The 20,969-nt window shown below is 51.4% G+C and overlaps 1 protein-coding gene across 1 annotated transcript in view; it reads right to left on the bottom strand.

The window, feature by feature from the left end:
• The window catches only part of dnah3 (dynein axonemal heavy chain 3), a gene marked incomplete at both ends in the record, with an annotated part of 54,699 nt that overhangs the window by 6,545 nt on the left and 27,185 nt on the right, over window positions 1–20,969 (bottom strand). Inside the window, 31 exons of the mRNA XM_079756754.1 lie at window positions 177–690; window positions 770–968; window positions 1,199–1,381; window positions 1,517–1,733; window positions 2,174–2,339; window positions 3,445–4,111; window positions 4,214–4,357; window positions 4,482–4,638; window positions 4,723–4,846; window positions 4,956–5,135; window positions 5,306–5,600; window positions 6,133–6,236; window positions 6,368–6,604; window positions 6,789–6,918; window positions 7,068–7,173; window positions 8,446–8,546; window positions 9,120–9,361; window positions 9,541–9,652; window positions 10,824–10,958; window positions 11,301–11,520; window positions 12,188–12,279; window positions 14,116–14,292; window positions 14,615–14,728; window positions 14,812–14,920; window positions 15,282–15,480; window positions 17,406–17,520; window positions 18,394–18,504; window positions 18,698–18,790; window positions 19,852–20,053; window positions 20,370–20,506; window positions 20,659–20,838. Of these exons, the coding sequence (XP_079612880.1) occupies window positions 177–690; window positions 770–968; window positions 1,199–1,381; window positions 1,517–1,733; window positions 2,174–2,339; window positions 3,445–4,111; window positions 4,214–4,357; window positions 4,482–4,638; window positions 4,723–4,846; window positions 4,956–5,135; window positions 5,306–5,600; window positions 6,133–6,236; window positions 6,368–6,604; window positions 6,789–6,918; window positions 7,068–7,173; window positions 8,446–8,546; window positions 9,120–9,361; window positions 9,541–9,652; window positions 10,824–10,958; window positions 11,301–11,520; window positions 12,188–12,279; window positions 14,116–14,292; window positions 14,615–14,728; window positions 14,812–14,920; window positions 15,282–15,480; window positions 17,406–17,520; window positions 18,394–18,504; window positions 18,698–18,790; window positions 19,852–20,053; window positions 20,370–20,506; window positions 20,659–20,838 (5,762 nt within the window). The remainder of the gene's footprint in view (window positions 1–176; window positions 691–769; window positions 969–1,198; window positions 1,382–1,516; window positions 1,734–2,173; window positions 2,340–3,444; window positions 4,112–4,213; window positions 4,358–4,481; window positions 4,639–4,722; window positions 4,847–4,955; window positions 5,136–5,305; window positions 5,601–6,132; window positions 6,237–6,367; window positions 6,605–6,788; window positions 6,919–7,067; window positions 7,174–8,445; window positions 8,547–9,119; window positions 9,362–9,540; window positions 9,653–10,823; window positions 10,959–11,300; window positions 11,521–12,187; window positions 12,280–14,115; window positions 14,293–14,614; window positions 14,729–14,811; window positions 14,921–15,281; window positions 15,481–17,405; window positions 17,521–18,393; window positions 18,505–18,697; window positions 18,791–19,851; window positions 20,054–20,369; window positions 20,507–20,658; window positions 20,839–20,969) is intronic.

The raw sequence follows: 20,969 nt of genomic DNA, 5'->3' as shown, positions 1-20,969 counted from the left end.
ATTTTCATTGCCATTAAACAATGCAAGGGTGTTACTGCTGTGTTGGTAAGCAAAGGATTTTAGAGACCCATCATTTATACATTCTTTATTTGGCTTAGGTGGGTTGTGAGTCTTTGGGCTGCTAATCAAACCCTCAGCCAATCCTTTCGCCTATCCGGCCCCAGCAAAACCAGTACCTGATTCCCAGCAGCCGGGCGGCCTCGGTCCAGCGGTGCTTCTCTCCTCCCAGTCCCCCTATCAGCTTCTCTGCCCGGATCAGCTTCTGGGAGCACAGCTGGATGTTGTCCTCCAGGTCCTTCTTCTTGCCGTTCATCTCAGCGAAGGTGTGGTTGAGGCCCTGCAGACGGTCCTCCACCTCCTTCAGCTCCGCCCTCTTCACGGCCAGCGTGGCCATCTGGACGGCCAGCTCGTCCTCCGCCGCTCTGAGCCGGGCCTTCTTGGGCGCCACCACCTTGGCCACGCGCTCGTACACCTCCATGGCCCTCACCCAGCTGCAGAGACCCTCGCAGGCGGACGACACGTTCTTGATAATGGACGGCTGAAACTCTGGGTTGTCGATGAACTTCTCTCTGATCTTCTTGATGGAGGCAACGGGAATGTTGTCTTTATCGTAGGCTTTGAGGTGGTCCAAAAACTTCATGTCTCCCAGGAGCTTCTTCGACGGACCCCAGAAGTCCTCAACCATCTTGCCTGATTCACACAAAGGGTCAAAGGATCAACAGCGCTATCTGGGTCTAATCAACAGCTGAGGATCGTCTGAAGGTCCTACCCGAGCCACCGGGATCCGGCTTCCTCTCGGCTTTGATGCCCTTCATGACGCAGATGGACTCCATCACCAGCTTGACCAGTCCGGGGGGGTTCTGCATGGACTTGACCACCGTGATGTCAGCGGGCTTCAGGGTGTTCAGGGCTGACAGGGCTGCCTCCAGGGCGGGCATGGCCTCGGCCAGGTCCCCCTCGCACTCGTCCTGAACCACAGTAGGGAGAGGAAATCCTCCATTTCTGATCATAGGCCGCTTACCCTAATCCCACTTGTTACGTTTTCTTCCTTATACTTAGAGGGAGTTCATCTGCCTTGGCAAACTTTGATGCCATAGCAATAATCGAATATTATCCAATACAATGACTAAGAAGTAAATGCTCTGAAAAACATGTACCATTAATTCCCGTCTTATCAATTAAAGAGAGTATAAAGTACCTTTATGGCTTTGGCTGCTGCGGCTGCGTCATTGGCCACCTTCTCATCCGCAGAAACCAGTTCCTTCTTCGCGTCCACCTCCACCGTTTCCTTCTCTATCTGCACCATCATCTTGTCCGTCTCCGCTGAGGTCTTGATCAGCTCTGGCTGCAAGGCGGTCAGGTCCTCCTGCATCAGGGCCACCTGGGGACCAAAACAGAGTTAGGTTTACCAAAGTGTTGATTGGTTCAAGGTGATTAGAGAGATCATCGCTCATGTTTGTCAAAATGTTGAATATTAAGCTTTTGAGAAAAGGAGGAGAACGTCCTGGAAGGTCACCTGAGAGGCAGCAAAGCCCAACTTCTGTAGACCGATGATGTAGCGGTTCTTCAGGGTGTCCACCTCATCCCTCTTGGAGTTCAGCAGAGCCTTGAAGGTCTGGATGAGCTGCAGGTAGGAAGTGGGAGTCACGTAGTTGTGTCTCCTCAGTCTGGTGAAGTACATCTCGGAGATGTCCCTAACACTTGTCTGGAAGGTCTTGCACATCTCCACCACTCTGAAACCCCACGAGAGACAATAAGCAATCAATGTCAGTGGTGGTCTCTAGGCTTAACCCTTACTCACAGACAGACAGTCACACATACAGACACAGACATATAGATAGAAAAAATGACTTTGTTGCAGCACAACCAGACAGGACAAGAAAAAACAATAAACTCACAGACAACAGAAACCGAGGGCACATAGTAAAAGTTAAAATAATCAAAATGTTCATAAAAACGTAATAGTTATTCTTGATTCTACAGGGCTAGCACATAAGATAGAATCAGATAATTGATTACAAGGCTGTGTTGATTAATCCATTCTGATTGATCAGTTCTGGTATTAAGTGGAGGGTTATTTCTGTGTAGCTACTGCTACTGCTACTGTGAACAACAGACCGTTACCATGGCACTGAGGGCCGGACGAACAGGATGTAGTGTTTTATAGCCTTACGCCAGTCTAACATCACCGTCCATCTCCACGTCCTCTAAGAACTTGTAGGCTACCATCTCCAGAGCGTCCGTGGGCCAGGCCTGGAACCAGTCGATGGTGCAGCAGTTGATCAGGGAAGGGAACATCCGTAGACGGTTCCTGAACGAGTCACCGATGGGACTCATGGCTGTTCAAATTGGAGCAAAGATTGCGTGTTACCAAAGGCACAATAATTCACCGTCCTGCACAGTAACCCTAACCGGTTAGCCCCAACCCTAACCGGTTAGCCCTAGCGCTTACCGGTTAGCCCTAACCCTTACCGGTTACCCCTAACCCTAACCATGGGTTAGCCCCAACCCTAACCATGGGTTAGCCCCAACCCTAACCGTTTAGCCCAAACCCTAACCGGTTAGCCCTACCCCTTACCGGTTAACCCTAACCTTAACCATGGGTTAGCCCTAACCCTTACTGGTTACCCCTTACCTTAACCATGGGTTAGCCCCAACCCTTACTGGTTACCCCTAACCTTAACTATGAGTTAACCCTAACCCTTACCGGTTACCCCTAACCTTAACCATTGGTTAGCCCTAAGCCTAACTGGTTACCCCTAACCCTAACCATGGGTTAGCCCTAACCCTTACCGGTTAGCCCTAACCCTTACCAGTTACCCCTAACCTTAACCATGGGTTAGCCCTAACCCTTACCAGTTACCCCTAACCTTAACCATGGGTTAGCCCTAACCCTTACCGGTTAGCCCTAACCCATACCGGTAACCGCTAACCTTAACCATGGGTTAGCCCTAACCCTTAACCATGGGTTAGCCCTAACCCTTACCAGTTACCCCTAACCTTAACCATGGGTTAGCCCTAACCCTTACCGGTTAGCCCTAACCCTTACCGGTTACCGCTAACCTTAACCATGGGTTAGCCCTAACCCTTACCGGTTAGCCCCAACCCTAACCGGTTACCCCTAGCCTTAACCATGGGTCAGCCCCAACCCTAACCATGGGTTAGCCCCAACCCTAACCATGGGTTAGCCCTAACCTTAACCATGGGTTAGCCCTAACCCTTACCGGTTAGCCCTAACCCTTACCAGTTACCCCTAACCTTAACCATGGGTTAGCCCTAACCCTTACCGGTTACCGCTAACCTTAACCACGGGTAAGGCCTAACCCTTACCGGTTACTGCTAACCTTAACCATTGCTTAGTTCTAACCTTAACCACGGGTTAGCCCTAACCCTTACCAGTTACCGCTAACCTTAACCACGGGTAAGCCTTGAGCGTGACCCTACCGAGCACAATGTGCAGGTTGGCCCTGACGCGGTCGATGAAGAAGTTGTACATGGAGAGAGGGGTGGTGTCGATCTTCTTGCCCTCTGTCCGTGCGATGCCCTGCGCCTTGTCGATGATGTCAGCGCGCTCGTCGGCGGGGAACATGTTGGGCACGTCGCCAGTGTTCAGCAGCATGTTCATGTCCTCCACCATGGCCTCGTCCTTCATCTGGCTGTCGCCGAACAGGAACACCAGGCGGCGGCCCTCCACGCCCGTCTTCAGCATCACCTTCTTCAGGCTGTCGCGCCAGTCCGCCAGGCCGTAGCCCTTGGTCAGCTCGATCTGGAACAGCTCGTAGTCGTTGATGAAGGCGGCCAGCTTGGTGGCGCTGTGCCGGCCGGAGCCCCCGATGCCCACCAGCAGGGCGTGGCCGTTGTCCTGCTTCAGCACGCGGCAGAGCCGCGACACATGCTCTATGGCGAACCTGAACATGACCAGGGCCATGGGCGCCTTGCTGCAGCTGTTGAACTCGTCCAGGTAGAACTCCATCGCCCCCTGAAGGGCTCGCAGGTCACCCAGCTCGTCGTAGATCTTGGGGTCCGCGTCAGGTTTGCCGTAGTCGCCGAAGAACAGACTGCGGATGTCTTCGTCTGCCACTTTACCGTTCAGGCTTAGGTGACCCAAGAGCTGAATATTGGGCATGGAAAAGGTTTATGATCAAACCTTATTGTTCTGTTATGTGTGTGCACTCGCGTCATGCGTGTGCAGAGATGCAGGATAATCGATCACCTTGTCGATGGTCTGCTTAAAGAAACTTGAAGTTCTGTCTTGGACGATGTTGAAGAACATCTCCCTGTCTTGGTGGTCGATGAGCCGGTCGTAGAACACACGGTACACCTCATGTATCCAAAGACGGATCAGCTTGTCTCCTTCCTGTGAGAACAAATCAAATCAAAACCACCTTCAATTAAAGGTGAATTTGCCAAAGATGTGAATCGTTTAAACAAATGATGCACCCAGTATAGCAACACTTATCCGTTCAGTTTGCTCTCCTGACCTGCATGTGTGTGTGCGGTGCCAGCAGAACACCGCGGATTACTCTGGCAAAGTCCCTCAGGTTGAAGATGTAGTGAGACTTGGACGGGGTGGGGAGGAAGCTGTCCATAGTGTCCTTATAAACTGCCATAGTGGCCTGCACCATGATCTTCCCTAGCCTACACACACACACACACACACATCAGCTTATTGATGGCCTTATTTCCAGGCCAATCCCCTGAAGAAGATGGTCTTGATGTTACCTGGAGAAGGAAGCTTCAAAGCCTCTGCTGAAGTGCCAGTCAGTGATGGAGCCAAAGATCTTGCTCATTGTTTCGTCATCAAACGAGTCGATGGAGATGATGTTCAGGTGCTGGGTGAAGCGACCTGGTGTTCCAGAGGACATTTTAGCTCACTCACATCTATCCACTTTAAGGTTTATTTGCAGTGGTTGATGATACAACAATCCTAAATGGGATAATTCAACAGTCATCACCTGTAATGTCGTTCCTCCCTCCACCAGGGGGCCCCATAGCAGACACAAAAAGAACATCCACGATGTCCAGTCTGGAGGTGTCCTTCTTGTCGTACCAGTGGTGGTGGTCAATCCACTGTCTTAGCAGCTCGATGGGGGGCTGGGCCCCGTAAACTTCTTTAGCCGGCATGTTGAGGTCATCTAGAGACACAGATCAAAGGTCAAAGAGAGGGAAGGGCTTGGTGATCTTTCAGGAATTTAATACGATAAACTGTGCCTGCTGTTCCAGGTGCACCCAGCACTACCAGGTAACACTGATCATTCTACAAGGTATCCCAAACAAACAGTAGTCCGGTTCCTGTGTTCCTTACCCACGTAGACGACACACTTCTTCCCCACGGGGGGCCCGAACACGCCCTTCCTGCGGCGGTCCAGCTTGGCCATGACGATGTCGTGGGTCTGGTTGGCCGAGGTGCGCGCAGAGAAGTTGATGCAGTTGGGCACAAAGCGCTCCTTGGGTAGCCGCAACAGGAAGCTGTTGTTGATCAGAGACTTGCCCGTGCCCGTGGGCCCCAGGAACAGCGCGGGCACCTCGTGGGCCAGGTAGGCGCTCAGGAAGAAGAGCTGGCAGGCCGTCTCCATGGTGGGGACGATGAGGTCAGACACCTGCACACAGGGACCACCAGGAGTCCAGGAGTCGAACATCCTAAAGATGACTTAAAGCTGAAATAAGATGTAATGTGTTCATCTTTATTTTGGTCAGCCAGCGGATGTGAAAACTAGTTAGGGTTAGGGTTAGGGTTAACTAACCCTAACCCTAACCCTAAACTAGATAGAGGAGCTGATATCAGGGTCTGCTCCAGTAGGAGTGTGGGCGGGGGTTAGTGTTGGCAGAATAAAGTGTGTATAAGAGTAAGGGTCAGGGTAAGGGTTGGCAGAGTTAAGTGTGTATAAGAGTAAGGGTGAGGGTAAGGGTTGGCAGAGTTAAGTGTGTATAAGAGTAAGGGTGAGGGTAGAGTTAGGGTGAGGTTAGCAGAGTAAAGTGTGTCTAAGATGAGTTTTTATATTTGAAGAGGAAAGATTTAGAATATTAAAATCGATTTTTGGAAGCTGTGAATGGGTTCGGAATGGGGGATGATAATAATAAAAGTCCCATGCCCCTCTCCTGCCCCCAGCCCAGTGAAGGACCAGACCTTACATTGGCGCCAGCGGGGATGACGCTGTCCTCCCCGCTCACTGAGTCTGTCCACAGGCTCCACCGGCCCGGGCCCTGCTTGTGGAAGTAGTAGTCGTAGACGCTGCCTAGAAGGGTTAGGGTTAGGGTTAGGGTTAGGGTAGTTCTAACCCTAGAAGCCATCGGGACACGTCATGTGTTACAAACAGCTCTAATGTCACCGCTCATGTCTGAGGATAGGGTCTGAATAAAAGAGCACCTCTCTCGGGGAAAAGGTTGCTCTTGCTGAGTTGGATGTTCTTGGGTGGCGGGTGCTCGCTCTCCGCGCCAGTGATCAGAAGACGGTAGTAGGTGTCAAACCTCTTCCTGCTGTCCCCGTTGATGGTCCCGCCCACACTCCATACCACAGCAAATAGGAAGAGGCCCTGCAGCCACATGGTCGTCTGTTGGCTGGACATGCCCTCGGAGCCATCAGCACCCGATGCAGCGACCTCATCTAGAGTCAGGAGAGCAAGCACGCACACACACACACACACGCACACACACACACACACACACACACAGACACACACACACACACAAACACACACATTTACACATAAACGCACACACACACACACACACACACACACACACACACACACACACAGCGATGAATTCAGACAGACGCAAAGACTGACCCAGCAGGCAGCTGTAGAGCCTCATCAGGCTTCGGGCCAGGTGGATTGGGGAGGTCTGGACCAGGAAGCGACAATCTCGGGCCACAAAGTCCAGACACGGCTGAAGCAGCCAATCAAACAGTTCCATTATCTACAGAAAAGAACGCACACACAGTCACAACTCAAACTCTGACCGCCATGACTATATACCGGATCCCTAAAGATGGGCTGCAGACACTAGGCATGGAACCGGGTAAGCTTTAAGCCTCCCACCACCCCCCACTGTGGGAACACTCTCACCAGCTGCCTGTGTTGGGCAGCCAGGCTGCCCGGCAGGCTGTCCATGTAGCAGTCTCTGAGCGGGGTCCATCCCAGCTGGTGGGGCTCCATGTAGATCATACCACACCTGGGGCAAAGACCGGCCACCTGTCACTCACAATACCAACTAAGGGAGAACTGGATAATGCTGTTTCTGCTGCTCTATAATGATGCTGCCATCATTGCATTATACGGAACATATTGATTAATGGAAACCAAACCGCTGGACCTTAGCTCAGCGTATAACGTCTGTAAAATCAACATCACTTTAATTTATAAGCTAAATTTGAGATGCGAATTTAAAGCGGGCTACCATATTAAGAATGGACTCACTAGTCCGATGTGTTCAATAGCCCGATGTGTTCACTAGTCCGATGTGTTCACTAGTCCGATGTGTTCAATAGCCCGATGTGTTCACTAGTCCGATGTGTTCACTAGTCCGATGTGTTCAATAGTCCGATGTGTTCACTAGTCCGATGTGTTCACTAGTCCGATGTGTTCAATAGTCCGATGTGTTCACTAGTCCGATGTGTTCAATAGTCCGATGTGTTCACTAGTCCGATGTGTTCACTAGTCCGATGTGTTCAATAGTCCGATGTGTTCACTAGTCCGATGTGTTCAATAGTCTGATGTGTTCACTAGTCCGATGTGTTCACTAGTCCGATGTGTTCAATAGTCCGATGTGTTCACTAGTCCGATGTGTTCAATAGTCCGATGTGTTCACTAGTCCGATGTGTTCAATAGTCCGATGTGTTCACTAGTCCGATGTGTTCAATAGTCCGATGTGTTCAATAGTCTGATGTGTTCACTAGTCCGATGTGTTCACTAGTCCGATGTGTTCAATAGTCCGATGTGTTCAATAGTCCGATGTGTTCACTAGTCCGATGTGTTCACTAGTCCGATGTGTTCAATAGTCCGATGTGTTCACTAGTCTGATGTGTAAACTAGTCCGATGTGTTCAATAGTCTGATGTGATCACTAGTTCTGTACATTAAGAATGGATTCATTATCAGTCCGATGTGTTCAATAGTCCGATGTGTTCAATAGTCTGACGGGTTCAATAGTCTGATGCGTTCACTAGTCCGATGTGTTCAATAGTCCGATGTGTTCACTAGTCCGATGTGATCACTAGTCCTGTACATTAAGAATGGATTCATTATCAGTCCGATGTGTTCAATAGTCCAATGTGTTCAATAGTCTGACGGGTTCAATAGTCTGATGCGTTCACTAGTCCGATGTGTTCAATAGTCCGATGTGTTCACTAGTCCGATGTGTTCACTAGTCCTGAACATTAAGAATGGATTCATTATCAGTCCGATGTGTTCAATAGTTAGTTAGGTAGTTAGGTAGTAAACTGTACCTGCTGACAGTAGCTGGTGAAGCCTGCTCCAGGTCAGCCGTCTCAAAGATCAGACTCATCTTGGAGCTCATCTGAATGATTTCGCCACTCATCAGACATAACTGAACCAGGAGCATCAGGAAGAACATGGAGAGAGAGAGAGCGAGAGCGAGAGAGAGAGAGAGAGAGAGAGAGAGAGACAGAGAGAGAGAGCAATCACACATAGGATACTGTGCACCAGGAAACCATCAGGGATGGAGTAAAGGGTGATTAATGAGAGAATTGGGATTCTTTCCTTCCACAATTCTTATTAGGTTGACCAAAAGATCGCAACAAAACGTAAGTGGAAGCAAAATAATATTATCCTACAGTGGTAATCGCACAAAAGTATCGCAATACTTACAGATTGTCAATACATATCGTAGCCGCCCTCCATGGTGGTTGGTCATATTGTATTGAAGGACCAGGCTAACAGCCCCGGGGCTACGGTGGGTTAGCCTGAACCCCAGAGGGACCAGGCTAACAGCCCCGGGGCTACGGTGGGTTAGCCTGAACCCCAGAGGGACCAGGCTAACAGCCCCGGGGCTACGGTGGGTTAGCCTGAACCCCAGAGGGACCAGGCTAACAGCCCCGGGGCTACGGTGGGTTAGCCTGAACCCCAGAGGGACCAGGCTTGCTGCGCCCCGTCCTCCTACCTTCTTGTTGTCGTCCAGCACAGTGTTCATGTTCTCGATCCACACGGCGTCGATGGGCCCGTCGAACACGATCCACTGGCGGTTGTCGGAGAGGGAGGTGGCCTGCCCCCTGAAGGAGGTGGCCAGCACGCCGTCCGACCACTCGTGGCTCACGCTGTGAAAGCAGCCGTACAGCTGGCCCATGGGGACGGCTTTGGGGTTGATGAGGCAGTAGTCCACCGCACACTCCTCCATCAGCCCGGCTGGATGGGAGGTGGGGAACACGAGATGACAAACATTGAAAGGTGGATGAACTGATACTTCCGCGCCATGTTAAGGTGGCCGTATAACTTGGAGCTGTGAAGCCGTTTGAGACACTAAAGGGCGTCGTCTCCATGGTGGACGATGAGGACCGTAGGAGGGAATGTGATGAGCAGCGTACCCTCGTAGAGGTCTCCCAGAGCCCCCGCCAGCACCTTGTACGCTGAGGTCTTCCCCCCCAGGGGGTCCCCCACTATCATGAAGCCATGGCGCACCAGCATCATCTCATACACCTGCAGAAGGAACACAAGAACAGGTGACCACTAGCACCCCTTTAGCCCCTCGCCAGGTGACCAGTAGCCCCCCTTAAGCCCCTCGCCAGGTGACCACTAGCCCCCCTTAAGCCCCTCGCCAGGTGACCACTAGCCCCCCTTAAGCCCTAGGCCAGGTGACCACTAGCCCCCCTTAAGCCCCTCGCCAGGTGACCACTAGCACCCCTTAAGCCCCTCGCCAGGTGACCACTAGCCCCCCTTAGCCCTAGGCCAGGTGACCACTAGCCCCCCTTAAGCCCCTCGCCAGGTGACCACTAGCCCCCCTTAAGCCCTAGGCCAGGTGACCACTAGCACCCCTTAAGCCCCTCGCCAGGTGACCACTAGCCCCCCTTAAGCCCTAGGCCAGGTGACCACTAGCCCCACTTAAGCCTCTCACCAGGTGAACGCTAGCACCCCTTAAGCCCCTCGCCAGGTGACCACTAGCCCCCTTAAGCCCTAGGCCAGGTGACCACTAGCACCCCTTAAGCCTCTCACCAGGTGACCACTAGTACCCCTTAAGCCCTAGGGCAGGTGACCACTAGCACCCCTTTAGCCCCTCGCCAGGTGACCACTAGTACCCCTTAAGCCCTAGGGCAGGTGACCACTAGCACCCCTTTAGCCCCTCGCCAGGTGACCACTAGCACCCCTTTAGCCCCTCGCCAGGTGACCAGTAGCCCCCCTTAAGCCCTAGGGCAGGTGACCACTAGCACCCCTTAAGCCTCTCGCCAGGTGACCACTAGCCCCCCTTTAGCCCCTCGCCAGGTGACCAGTAGCCCCCCTTAAGCCCTAGGCCAATGAAACAATGAAACAATGACAGATCATAATTTAAACGAAAATGTAAAATAAAGTAGAAGAAGGTAGAAGAGTAAACATGGTACCTGTATACCAGGTGAGTCCTGGTACCTGTATACCAGGTGAGTCCTGGTACCTGTATACCAGGTGTGTCCTGGTACCTGTATACCAGGTGTATCCTGGTACCTGTACACCAGGTGTGTCCTGGTACCTGTATACCAGGTGTGTCCTGGTACCTGTATACCAGGTGTATCTTGGTACCTCTATACCAGGTGTGTCCTGGTACCTGTATACCAGGTGGGTCCTGGTACCTGTATACCAGGTGGGTCCTGGTACCTGTATACCAGGTGAGTCCTTGTACCTGTATGATTTTGCAGATGAACCAGGGGACTGGCTGGAGCTTGAGTTTGGAGATGTTGTCGTTGAGAGCCTTGAAGAGCAGATCGTAGTCCGGTGTGGGGAGGACCACCCCAGGGAACAGGTCCCAGATTATACCCTTAAGGGCAACCACAGCATCAGCAACACTCCCTTCATGTCAAATTGACCATGAACATTTTCAACAATTCAAAAATGTTCAGTTTAAAGTATCTCTCACATATAATAAAGAAAAAAACACATTATAATAAAGACATTCTTTCAAATAGAAAAAATATATATATTGTTGATCTTATCAGTTACCCTTGTCTTATCAGTTGTGTGTATTGTATTTGTTGTAACTTATTCTCACCAATAACAGATCTCAAAAGGCGAACATGCCATTTGCCATATTGTCCCCCTAATCAAACCTTATCATAAAATGTAATGTACACCATCAAAGAACAGGCCCTGCTGGGAGCACCTGGAACAGTGGAACGTCCTGGGACAGGAACTTGGCCATGTTGACGTCCATCAGAGCCCTCAGCAGCAGCACGCTCTCGTCCTCCGCAGGGTACTTGAGCTTCAGGTTGCCGGCGGCCGTCAGCACCGACTTGACGGCCCGCATGCCGTAGTCATAGTGGTGCTGGGAGGACAGCTGCTCTGAGCACAGCCGGTACGTGGCCACGATCTTACCAGCCAGGCTGAGGAGGGTCACTCTGGTTACATGGTGGTGGAACAGACCCAGCGGGCTAGCTGACTAACGGCTGCTTTATCTAATGCTACAGGGAGAAATACCTCATGATCAAATGCTACATTGCTAAATACTACGTTGTTAAATGCTATATGGAAAAATGGGGAGCGTACCTATGTTCCCCGGGTCCTATGTTCCCCGCTTTGTATGTGACCAGGGAACATAGGATCTGGCGAGCGAATTATTTTTTTGTAGGATGGTAGGGGCAAGTACCGCCTTTTTCACCTCTGATTCGCCTGTGATTGGTTAGAATGGCTCTCCTCCGATTGGTTATGATTAGGGTTAGGGTTAGGTTTAGGGTTAACCCTCACCCTAACCCTAACCATAACCATAACCATAAACCTGACCCTAACCCTTTGCACCCGGGGAACATAGGACCTGGGGAACATAGGGATGACCCCGAAAAATGCTACATGGTCCAATACTACGCTGCTGAATGTTACGTGTTAAATGCTATGTTGCTAAATGCTACATGGCCGAATGCTTCGCATGTTATCATGTGCTTCTTGGAGAAGTGTTGAAGCACCTTCAGAGGACAGCATTACGCACTAGCCATGTGGCTAGGAGCACTGAGCCACGTAGCCACGTAGCATTGGCAGGAAGAGGAAGAGACGCACCTGCGGGACTCGGTGAAGCCCATGGAGTAGAGAGAGATCTCCCCGATGAGGGCGTAGTCTGGCACCATCATGGCCACAGTGCGGAACAGAGCCTATCACACACACACAGTGACCAGGTGTACCGCACACACACACATACACACAATGTGACCAGGTGTACCGCACACACACACACACACACACTGTGACCAGGTGTACCGCACACACACACACTGTGACCAGGTGTACCGCACACACACACACTGTGACCAGGTGTACCGCACACACACACACACACACTGTGACCAGGTGTACCGCACACACACACACTGTGACCAGGTGTACCGCACACACACACACACACACACACACACACACACACACTGTGACCAGGTGTGCCCCACACACACACACAATGTGACCAGGTGTACCGCACACACACACACACACACTGTGACCAGGTGTACCGCACACACACACACACACACACACACTGTGACCAGGTGTACCGCACACACACACACACACACTGTGACCAGGTGTACTGCACACACACACACACACTCTGTGACCAGGTGTACCACGCACACACACACACACACACACACACACACACACACCGACACACCGACACACACTGTGACCAGGTGTGCCCCACACACACACACTGCGTGACTAGATTTCCAGCAGAACCTCTCTCTTGTTTCAGGCCCAGGCTGAACCATAAAGTTATAATCTATTCTATCTATCAATTATCTTGCATTCTATTCTAAATCATCTGCCACTATGAATTAAACATCAAATACATCAAGACATTTCTTGTTTCAATCAAACACTTATTTAAACTTACATTTTCTATTTCATTCTGTAGTATTCTTATCTGTACCATCCATCCTATTCTGTAATATTATATTCTGATCTGTATTATTCTATAATATTCTGTAATATTATATTGTAGCTGCAATATAATATTCTGATCTGTAGTATACTAAATATTTTGTGGTATTATATTCTATACCATAAAATTGTATTCTGTACTATTCTAGTCTTTACTTTCCTATTCTGTACGGTTAGCGGTACCTTGAGGTCGGGTCAGCGGTACCTTGAGGTCGGGGTTAGCGGTACCTTGAGGTCGGGGTTAGCGGTACCTTGAGGTCGGGGTTAGCGGTACCTTGAGGTCAGGGTTAGCGGTACCTTGAGGTCAGGGTTAGCGGTACCTTGAGGTCAGGGTTAGCCGTACCTTGAGGTCGTGGTTAGCCGTACCTTGAGGTCGGGGTCAGCCGTACCTTGAGGTCGGGGTCAGCCGTACCTTGAGGTCGGGGTCAGCCGTACCTTGAGGTCGGGGTCAGCGGTACCTTGAGGTCGGGGTTAGCGGTACCTTGAGGTCGGGTCAGCGGTACCTTGAGGTCGGGGTCAGCGGTACCTTGAGGTCGGGGTCAGCGGTACCTTGAGGTCGGGGTCAGCGGTACCTTGAGGTCGGGGTTAGCCGTACCTTGAGGTCGTGGTTAGCGTTACCTTGAGGTCGTGGTTAGCGGTACCGTGAGGTCGTGGTTAGCGGTACCTTGAGGTCGGGGTTAGCGGTACCTTGAGGTCGGGGTTAGCGGTACCTTGAAGTCGGGGTTAGCGGTACCTTGAGGTCGGGTCAGCGGTACCTTGAGGTCGGGTCAGCGGTACCTTGAGGTCGGGGTCAGCGGTACCTTGAGGTCGGGGTCAGCGGTACCTTGAGGTCGGGGTTAGCCGTACCTTGAGGTCGTGGTTAGCGGTACCTTGAGGTCGTGGTTAGCGGTACCTTGAGGTCGGGGTCAGCCGTACCTTGAGGTCGGGGTTAGCGGTACCTTGAGGTCGGGGTTAGCGGTACCTTGAGGTCGGGGTTAGCGGTACCTTGAGGTCGGGGTTAGCGGTACCTTGAGGTCAGGGTTAGCCGTACCTTGAGGCGGGGTTAGCCGTACCTTGAGGTTGTCAGGGAGCTCCGCGCGGCCTGCGTAGCCCGGGTTCATGGTGATGAACACGGAGCAGGTGGGGTTGAGGGCCAGCTCTGTGCCCTCAAACAGGAACTTCTTCAGGTCCTTGGCCACGGCCTGCTGGATGCACAGCACCTGCTGGGCCACCACCGACAAAACCTCCACCTGGTACTCACACACACACACACACACACACACACACACACACACACAGCAAAGAATCATCAGATTTACCATAATCTGCTAATTTTATCCCTTAATCTGCTAACCCTAATCTTAATCTGCACCCCTTAGTCTATCTGCTAACCCTAACCCTTACCCTTACCCTTCCCTAACCTCCCCTGGTCTGTGCTGCCAGGGGGCGGGCTCACTGGTCTGTGCTGCCAGGGGGCGGGCTCAGTGGTCTGTGCTGCCAGGGGGCGGGCTCACTGGTCTGTGCTGCCAGGGGGCGGGCTCAGTGGTCTGTGCTGCCAGGGGGCGGGCTCACCTCAATGCGGTTGAACTCGTCGAAGCAGGCCCACGCCCCGGACTGCGCCAGCCCCTTGAAGAACTTGCTCATGGCTTTGTAGTCCAGACCGTCGGAGCAGTTAAACACCACACACTGGGGGGCACAGCACACGGTCACAAAGACAACCCCAGCGGCCATGCTGCCATACAGCTGCCCCCTGAGTTCTGAGGTCTGACCTGTTTGGCCAGGGCTTTAGCCAGGTCCTTGGTGGTCTCCGTCTTGCCGGTTCCTGCAGGACCCTCAGGGGCCCCTCCCAGGTTGAGCTTCAGCGCTCCCATCAGCGTCCTGGAGGCAAACATGGTGTGTGTGTGTGTGTGTGAACAACTAACCGCATTACCACAGCCTGAAGAAGAGACATTTGGTCTGAACTAGATCAAATATAAATCTAGCTGAACCAACTTAAAATTACATCCTCCTTTTTCCATTTTTAAATCTGAAAATCTATTTTCCAAAAAGACATAAAGGGGATTTGAACCCCTGATTTCTAACTCCTCTATGGTTAGGGTTAGGGTAACCCTTAGGGTTAGGGTAACCCTTAGGGTTACCCTAAGGTCGTGGTTAGGGTTAGGGTAACCCTAAGGGTTACCCTAACCCTAACCCTAACCGTAGAAGGAGATGTGTGACCCAAGCCCCCAGCTCCACGGACCTGTAGCAGCGGTCTGTGAGTGGTGTGATGACCAGCCGCGAGGAGTTCCCCAGGTACTCGTATCCGTACTTCAGGCAGGTGGTGATCATGCGCAGCATCACATCGCCGTCCTCCCAGAAGTAGCGCAGCTGGGAGATCCACGCAAAGTCGTTGAGCGACCACACGCCATCCGCAGCCAGCTGGACCACCACGTCCCGGGCTGTGGGGGGGCAGGACGGAATCATGGTACCGTTTAGACTCACCGTACCGTTTAGACTCACCGTACCACTTAGACTCACCGTACCGTTTAGACTCACCGTACCACGTAGACTCACCGTACCGTTTAGACTCACTGTAGCGTTTAGACTCACCGTACCGTTTAGACTCACCGTACCACGTAGACTCACCGTACCGTTTAGACTCACTGTAGCGTTTAGACTCACCGTACCGTTTAGACTCACCGTACCACTTAGACTCACCGTACCGTTTAGACTCACTGTAGCGTTTAGACTCACCGTACCACTTAGACTCACCGTACCGTTTAGACTCACCGTACCACTTAGACTCACCGTACCGTTTAGACTCACTGTACCGTTTAGACTCACCGTACCACTTAGACTCACCGTACCGTTTAGACTCACCGTACCGTTTAGACTCACCGTACCACTTAGACTCACGTACCACTTAGACTCACCGTACCGTTTAGACTCACCGTACCGTTTAGACTCACTGTAGCGTTTAGACTCACCGTACCGTTTAGACTCACCGTACCGTTTAGACTCACCGTACCGTTTAGACTCACCGTACCGTTTAGACTCACCGTACCGTTTAGACTCACCGTACCGTTTAGACTCACCGTACCACTTAGACTCACCGTACCGTTTAGACTCACCGTACCACTTAGACTCACCGTACCGTTTAGACTCACCGTACCGTTTAGACTCACCGTACCGTTTAGACTCACCGTACCGTTTAGACTCACCGTACCGTTTAGACTCACCGTACCGTTTAGACTCACCGTACCACTTAGACTCACCGTACCGTTTAGACTCACCGTACCGTTTAGACTCACCGTACCACTTAGACTCACCGTACCGTTTAGACTCACCGTACCGTTTAGACTCACGTACCACTTAGACTCACCGTACCGTTTAGACTCACCGTACCGTTTAGACTCACCGTACCGTTTAGACTCACCGTACCGTTTAGACTCACCGTACCGTTTAGACTCACCGTACCACTTAGACTCACCGTACCACTTAGACTCACGTACCACTTAGACTCACCGTACCGTTTAGACTCACCGTACCACTTAGACTCACCGTACCGTTTAGACTCACCGTACCACTTAGACTCACCGTACCGTTTAGACTCACCGTACCGTTTAGACTCACCGTACCGTTTAGACTCACTGTAGCATTTAGACTCACCGTACCGTTTAGACTCACCGTACCGTTTAGACTCACCGTACCGTTTAGACTCACCGTACCGTTTAGACTCACCGTACCGTTTAGACTCACCGTACCACGTAGACTCACGTACCACTTAGACTCACCGTACCGTTTAGACTCACCGTACCACTTAGACTCACCGTACCGTTTAGACTAACGTAACACTTAGACTCACCGTACCGTTTAGACTCACCGTACCACTTAGACTCACCGTACTGCTTAGACTCATAGACTCATGGTACCGCTGAGATTCAATGTACTGCTTAAACTCATGGTACTGCTTAGACTCACTGTAGCGTTTAGAGTAACGTGTGCTACATTAACGTGCTCCCTTAAAACAATATGCTTCCATTTATTTTTTGGGTCTTTCTAAAATATGATCCGGAATTCTTTTCCGGAGTGCTTTGCTTTAGGCCTTTGCTTCTGTAAGGCCGGCGTGAGCGATCATCACCATGTGCTCTGTGAGGCCGACGTGAGCGATCATCACCATGTGCTCTGTGAGGCCGGCGTGAGCGATCATCACCATGTGCTCTGTGAGGCCGGCGTGAGCGATCATCACCATGTGCACATTGGGGTTTGAACCCCTTCCTTTGGGTTGTTAGTTGTACTCCACTACCCTAACCGGCCCCTACACTGGATCTCAACATGAACGAGTCCTAGGCTCAGTGGCACAGTTCTTGGAGGGGGTATTCACCGTGGACGTCGATCACCGTCAGGGCTCCCAGAGTCACCCGAGCGCCTCCAGATAGTTTTCCGCGCACCAGTTCGACGATATCACCAATCTGGGCATTGCACTTGTCAACGTAGGCCTACGGGTGAGAGGAGAAGAATCAGAATATCATCACCTCCACCAGCTCCAACACAGACAGGAGATGAAACGTTAACAGTGGGCTACGAAGCCGAGCCAATGGGCTTCAGGGTTAGGGTTAGGGTTAGCTAACCCCAACCCTACCGTTAACAGTGGGCTACGAAGCTGAGCCAATGGGATTCAGGGTTAGGGTTAGGGTTAGGGTCAGCTAACTGAGCCTAGGTCTCGTTCATAACACCAGGGGCGTAGGAATGAGTTTAACATTGGGGGGGACACATATCGGAAACCTGACAGATCCGTTAATGGTTTGAACAGAAATATTTCATAAATTAACTACACTGAAAAAATTCACAAATATATTCTATGCTACTAAGAAGATACATTTGTAAATGTAAAGGAAAACACATTTTGAATGGCAGTAATGAACTGATAAATATCAAATCAATTCTTTAATTGCACGTTCAATAATCCAGTTTTCTAAAATAAGAAGCGGTGACAAGACGCTGTGTTGCGCTTTCAAAATAAAATAAAATATTTTTCTTCCCCGGTATGATTTTTAGGTGGGACAGATGCGCCTGTCTCCAATATTGGAGGGGACACGTCCCCTCCGTCCCCCCCGGTTCCTACGCCCTTGCCTAACACTAACGTTAACAGTGGGCTACGAAGCCGAGACAATGGGCTTCAGGGTTAGGGTTAGGGTTAGGGTTAGCTAACCCTAACCCTAACGTTAACAGCGGGCTACGAAGCCGAGCCAATGGGCTTCAGGGTTAGGGTTAGGGTTAGGGTTAGCTAACCCTTAGGGTTAGGGTTAGCTAACCCTAACACTAACGTTAACAGCGGGCTACGAAGCCGAGCCAATGGGCTTCAGGCAGACCTGGAGGCTGTTGTTCTGAAGGGCCTCCGACACCTCGCTGGTCCAGAAGATGGAGGAGGCACAGATCACCACCTGGCCCGGCCAGCGCAGAACCCAATCCTTCCTCGGTACCTAAGGAGGAGGGGGGGATGTTAATCTGGGCTCTGTCCCTGAGGGAGGCTGAGAGGGTTAGGAACAGTGGCGTCATTGTGGTTTACCACTGCAAACCTAACCACTAACCCTAACACAAGTTATAACCGGTGCGAGGAGATAACAAGAAGGACCACAACTAAGACTGAAACATGGAGCCGGGGGCTTGGCTCACCTGGGCGTACTGGAGCAGGCCCTGGTGGGACACGTCCCTCAGGCTCCTCAGCATCATGTTCTCCACCTGCAGCAGCCACTTCTCCACCATGCCCTGGAGGTCCACCAGGAGGCAGCACGCCGTGAGGACCAGACCTTATGGAGCTATACTATGTAGCCTAGCCTGCTACCATCAGACCTTATGGTGCTATACTAGCGTAGCCTAGCCTGCTACCATCAGACCTTATGGTGCTATACTATGTAGCCTAGCCTGCTACCATCAGACCTTATGGTGCTATACTAGTGTAGCCTAGCCTGCTACTATCAGACCTTATGGTGCTATACTATGTAGCCTAGCCTGCTACCATCAGACCTTATGGTGCTATACTAGCGTAGCCTAGCCTGCTACCATCAGACCTTATGGTGCTATACTAGCGTAGCCTAGCCTGCTACCATCAGACCTTATGGTGCTATACTAGCGTAGCCTAGCCTGCTACCATCAGACCTTATGGTGCTATACTAGCATAGCCTAGCCTGCTACCATCAGACCTTATGGTGCTATACTAGTGTAGCCTAGCCTGCTACTATCAGACCTTATGGTGCTATACTATGTAGCCTAGCCTGCTACCATCAGACCTTATGGTGCTATACTAGCGTAGCCTAGCCTGCTACCATCAGACCTTATGGTGCTATACTAGCATAGCCTAGCCTGCTACCATCAGACCTTATGGTGCTATACTATCGTAGCCTAGCCTGCTACTATCAGACCTTATGGTGCTATACTATGTAGCCTAGCCTGTTACAATCAGACCTTATGATGCTGTTCTATGTTAGCCTAGCCTGCTACAAACCTTTCTACAGTTACATAATGTATGGCAGTAAAAATATACAAACCTTGATTACAGCAATGCATAGAGTAGATCAATGTATTTTACAAGGACAGTGTTACCTCAGCGTGGGACGGCTGGATGTGAGCGGAGAAGCCCACGGTCTCTCTCTGGGCTGACCACCTTAGTGGGGTCTACCTTAATGGGGTCCACCTTAGTGGGGTCTACCTTAGTGGGGTCCACCTTAGTGGGGTCTATCTTAGTGGGGTCTACCTTAGTGGGGTCCTACCTTAGTGGGGTCTACCTTAGTGGGTCCTACCTTAGTGGGGTCTACCTTAGTGGGTCCTACCTTAGCGTGGGACGGCTGGATGCGTGCGGAGAAGGATACGGTCTCCCTCTCGGCGCTGACCATGCCAGTGATCTCCAGGGTCGGGCTGAATTCTAGCCGGGCAATACCCTCAAAGCACTTCTTAAGGTGGGGCTGGACTCGCAGCGGGTCTTTGGTCTCAGACAGGATCTCCAGGAGCTCGTCATTGGACAGAAAGAAGAACCTGGGAGCCAATCAAAAGGAAGGACCTATATTAGCTCGAGTTTTTGCTTAAATTATTCAAGATACTTACTGTTGATTTTGTAAAGCTTTAGTTGTGAAGCTTGAGTATGGCAAACATTAATATTATCAACAGCACACACCAGGAATATCTAACAGCTGATTGGTCAAGAGAGACATCCAATCAGTTGTACTTCCCTAATGATGAGTCTTCTGTTTTCCATGCTCCAGTTCCCCCCTCCAAACATGGACTGTAGAGAGACTATAGGAAGACTATACTATAGTAGTAGTCTATGGATGAGGAGCATGAGGTGGGTCACCTGGGGAAGTAGAGCCTCTTCATCTCCAGGTAGGTGTTCAGGCCCTTCTGGATGTCCTCCAGGAACAGGTTGGCCTCCGTCAGCCTGCCCAGCATGTTGTTCTGCGCTGTGGCCGCCAGCACCCGCGGGTCCTTCACCTGAGACACAACGGCCGCTTGTAGTCCCCTTCTGTCAAGGGCTGGTCATGGCTATGTGAGTGGGTGAGTGCGTGCGTGAGGGCGTGCGTGCGTGAGAGAGTGATAGAGTGAGTGATAGAGTGAGTGAGTGAGTTTGCGTGCGTGTTCCTCACAGCCTCAGCCATGATGTCCTTCCAGTAGCCGTCCACGATGGTGAACTTGCGTCCCTCCTCGGGCATCTGGGCGCTGATGTCCTCGGAGCTGAAGATGGGCTCCAGGTAGAGCCAGGTGGCCTGGCATTGCAACATGCTGTCCAGGATGTCCTGCATGCTGGACAGCTTTTCCTCCCATTGCTGTCCCAGACAGAGAGCAGACCAGAGGGTTAGGGTTAGGGTTAGGGAGGTTAGACAGAGAGCAGACCAGTGGGTTAGGGTTAGGTTTAGGTTAGGGTTAGGGAGGTTAGACAGAGAGCAGACCAGTGGGT

This window comes from Pollachius pollachius, assembly GCF_949987615.1.
Source record: "Pollachius pollachius genome assembly, chromosome: 19".
NCBI classification, from domain to species: domain Eukaryota; kingdom Metazoa; phylum Chordata; class Actinopteri; order Gadiformes; family Gadidae; genus Pollachius; species Pollachius pollachius.
Note: the sequence above shows the minus strand (reverse complement) of the source record. Positions and strands in the feature narration are given on the sequence as shown.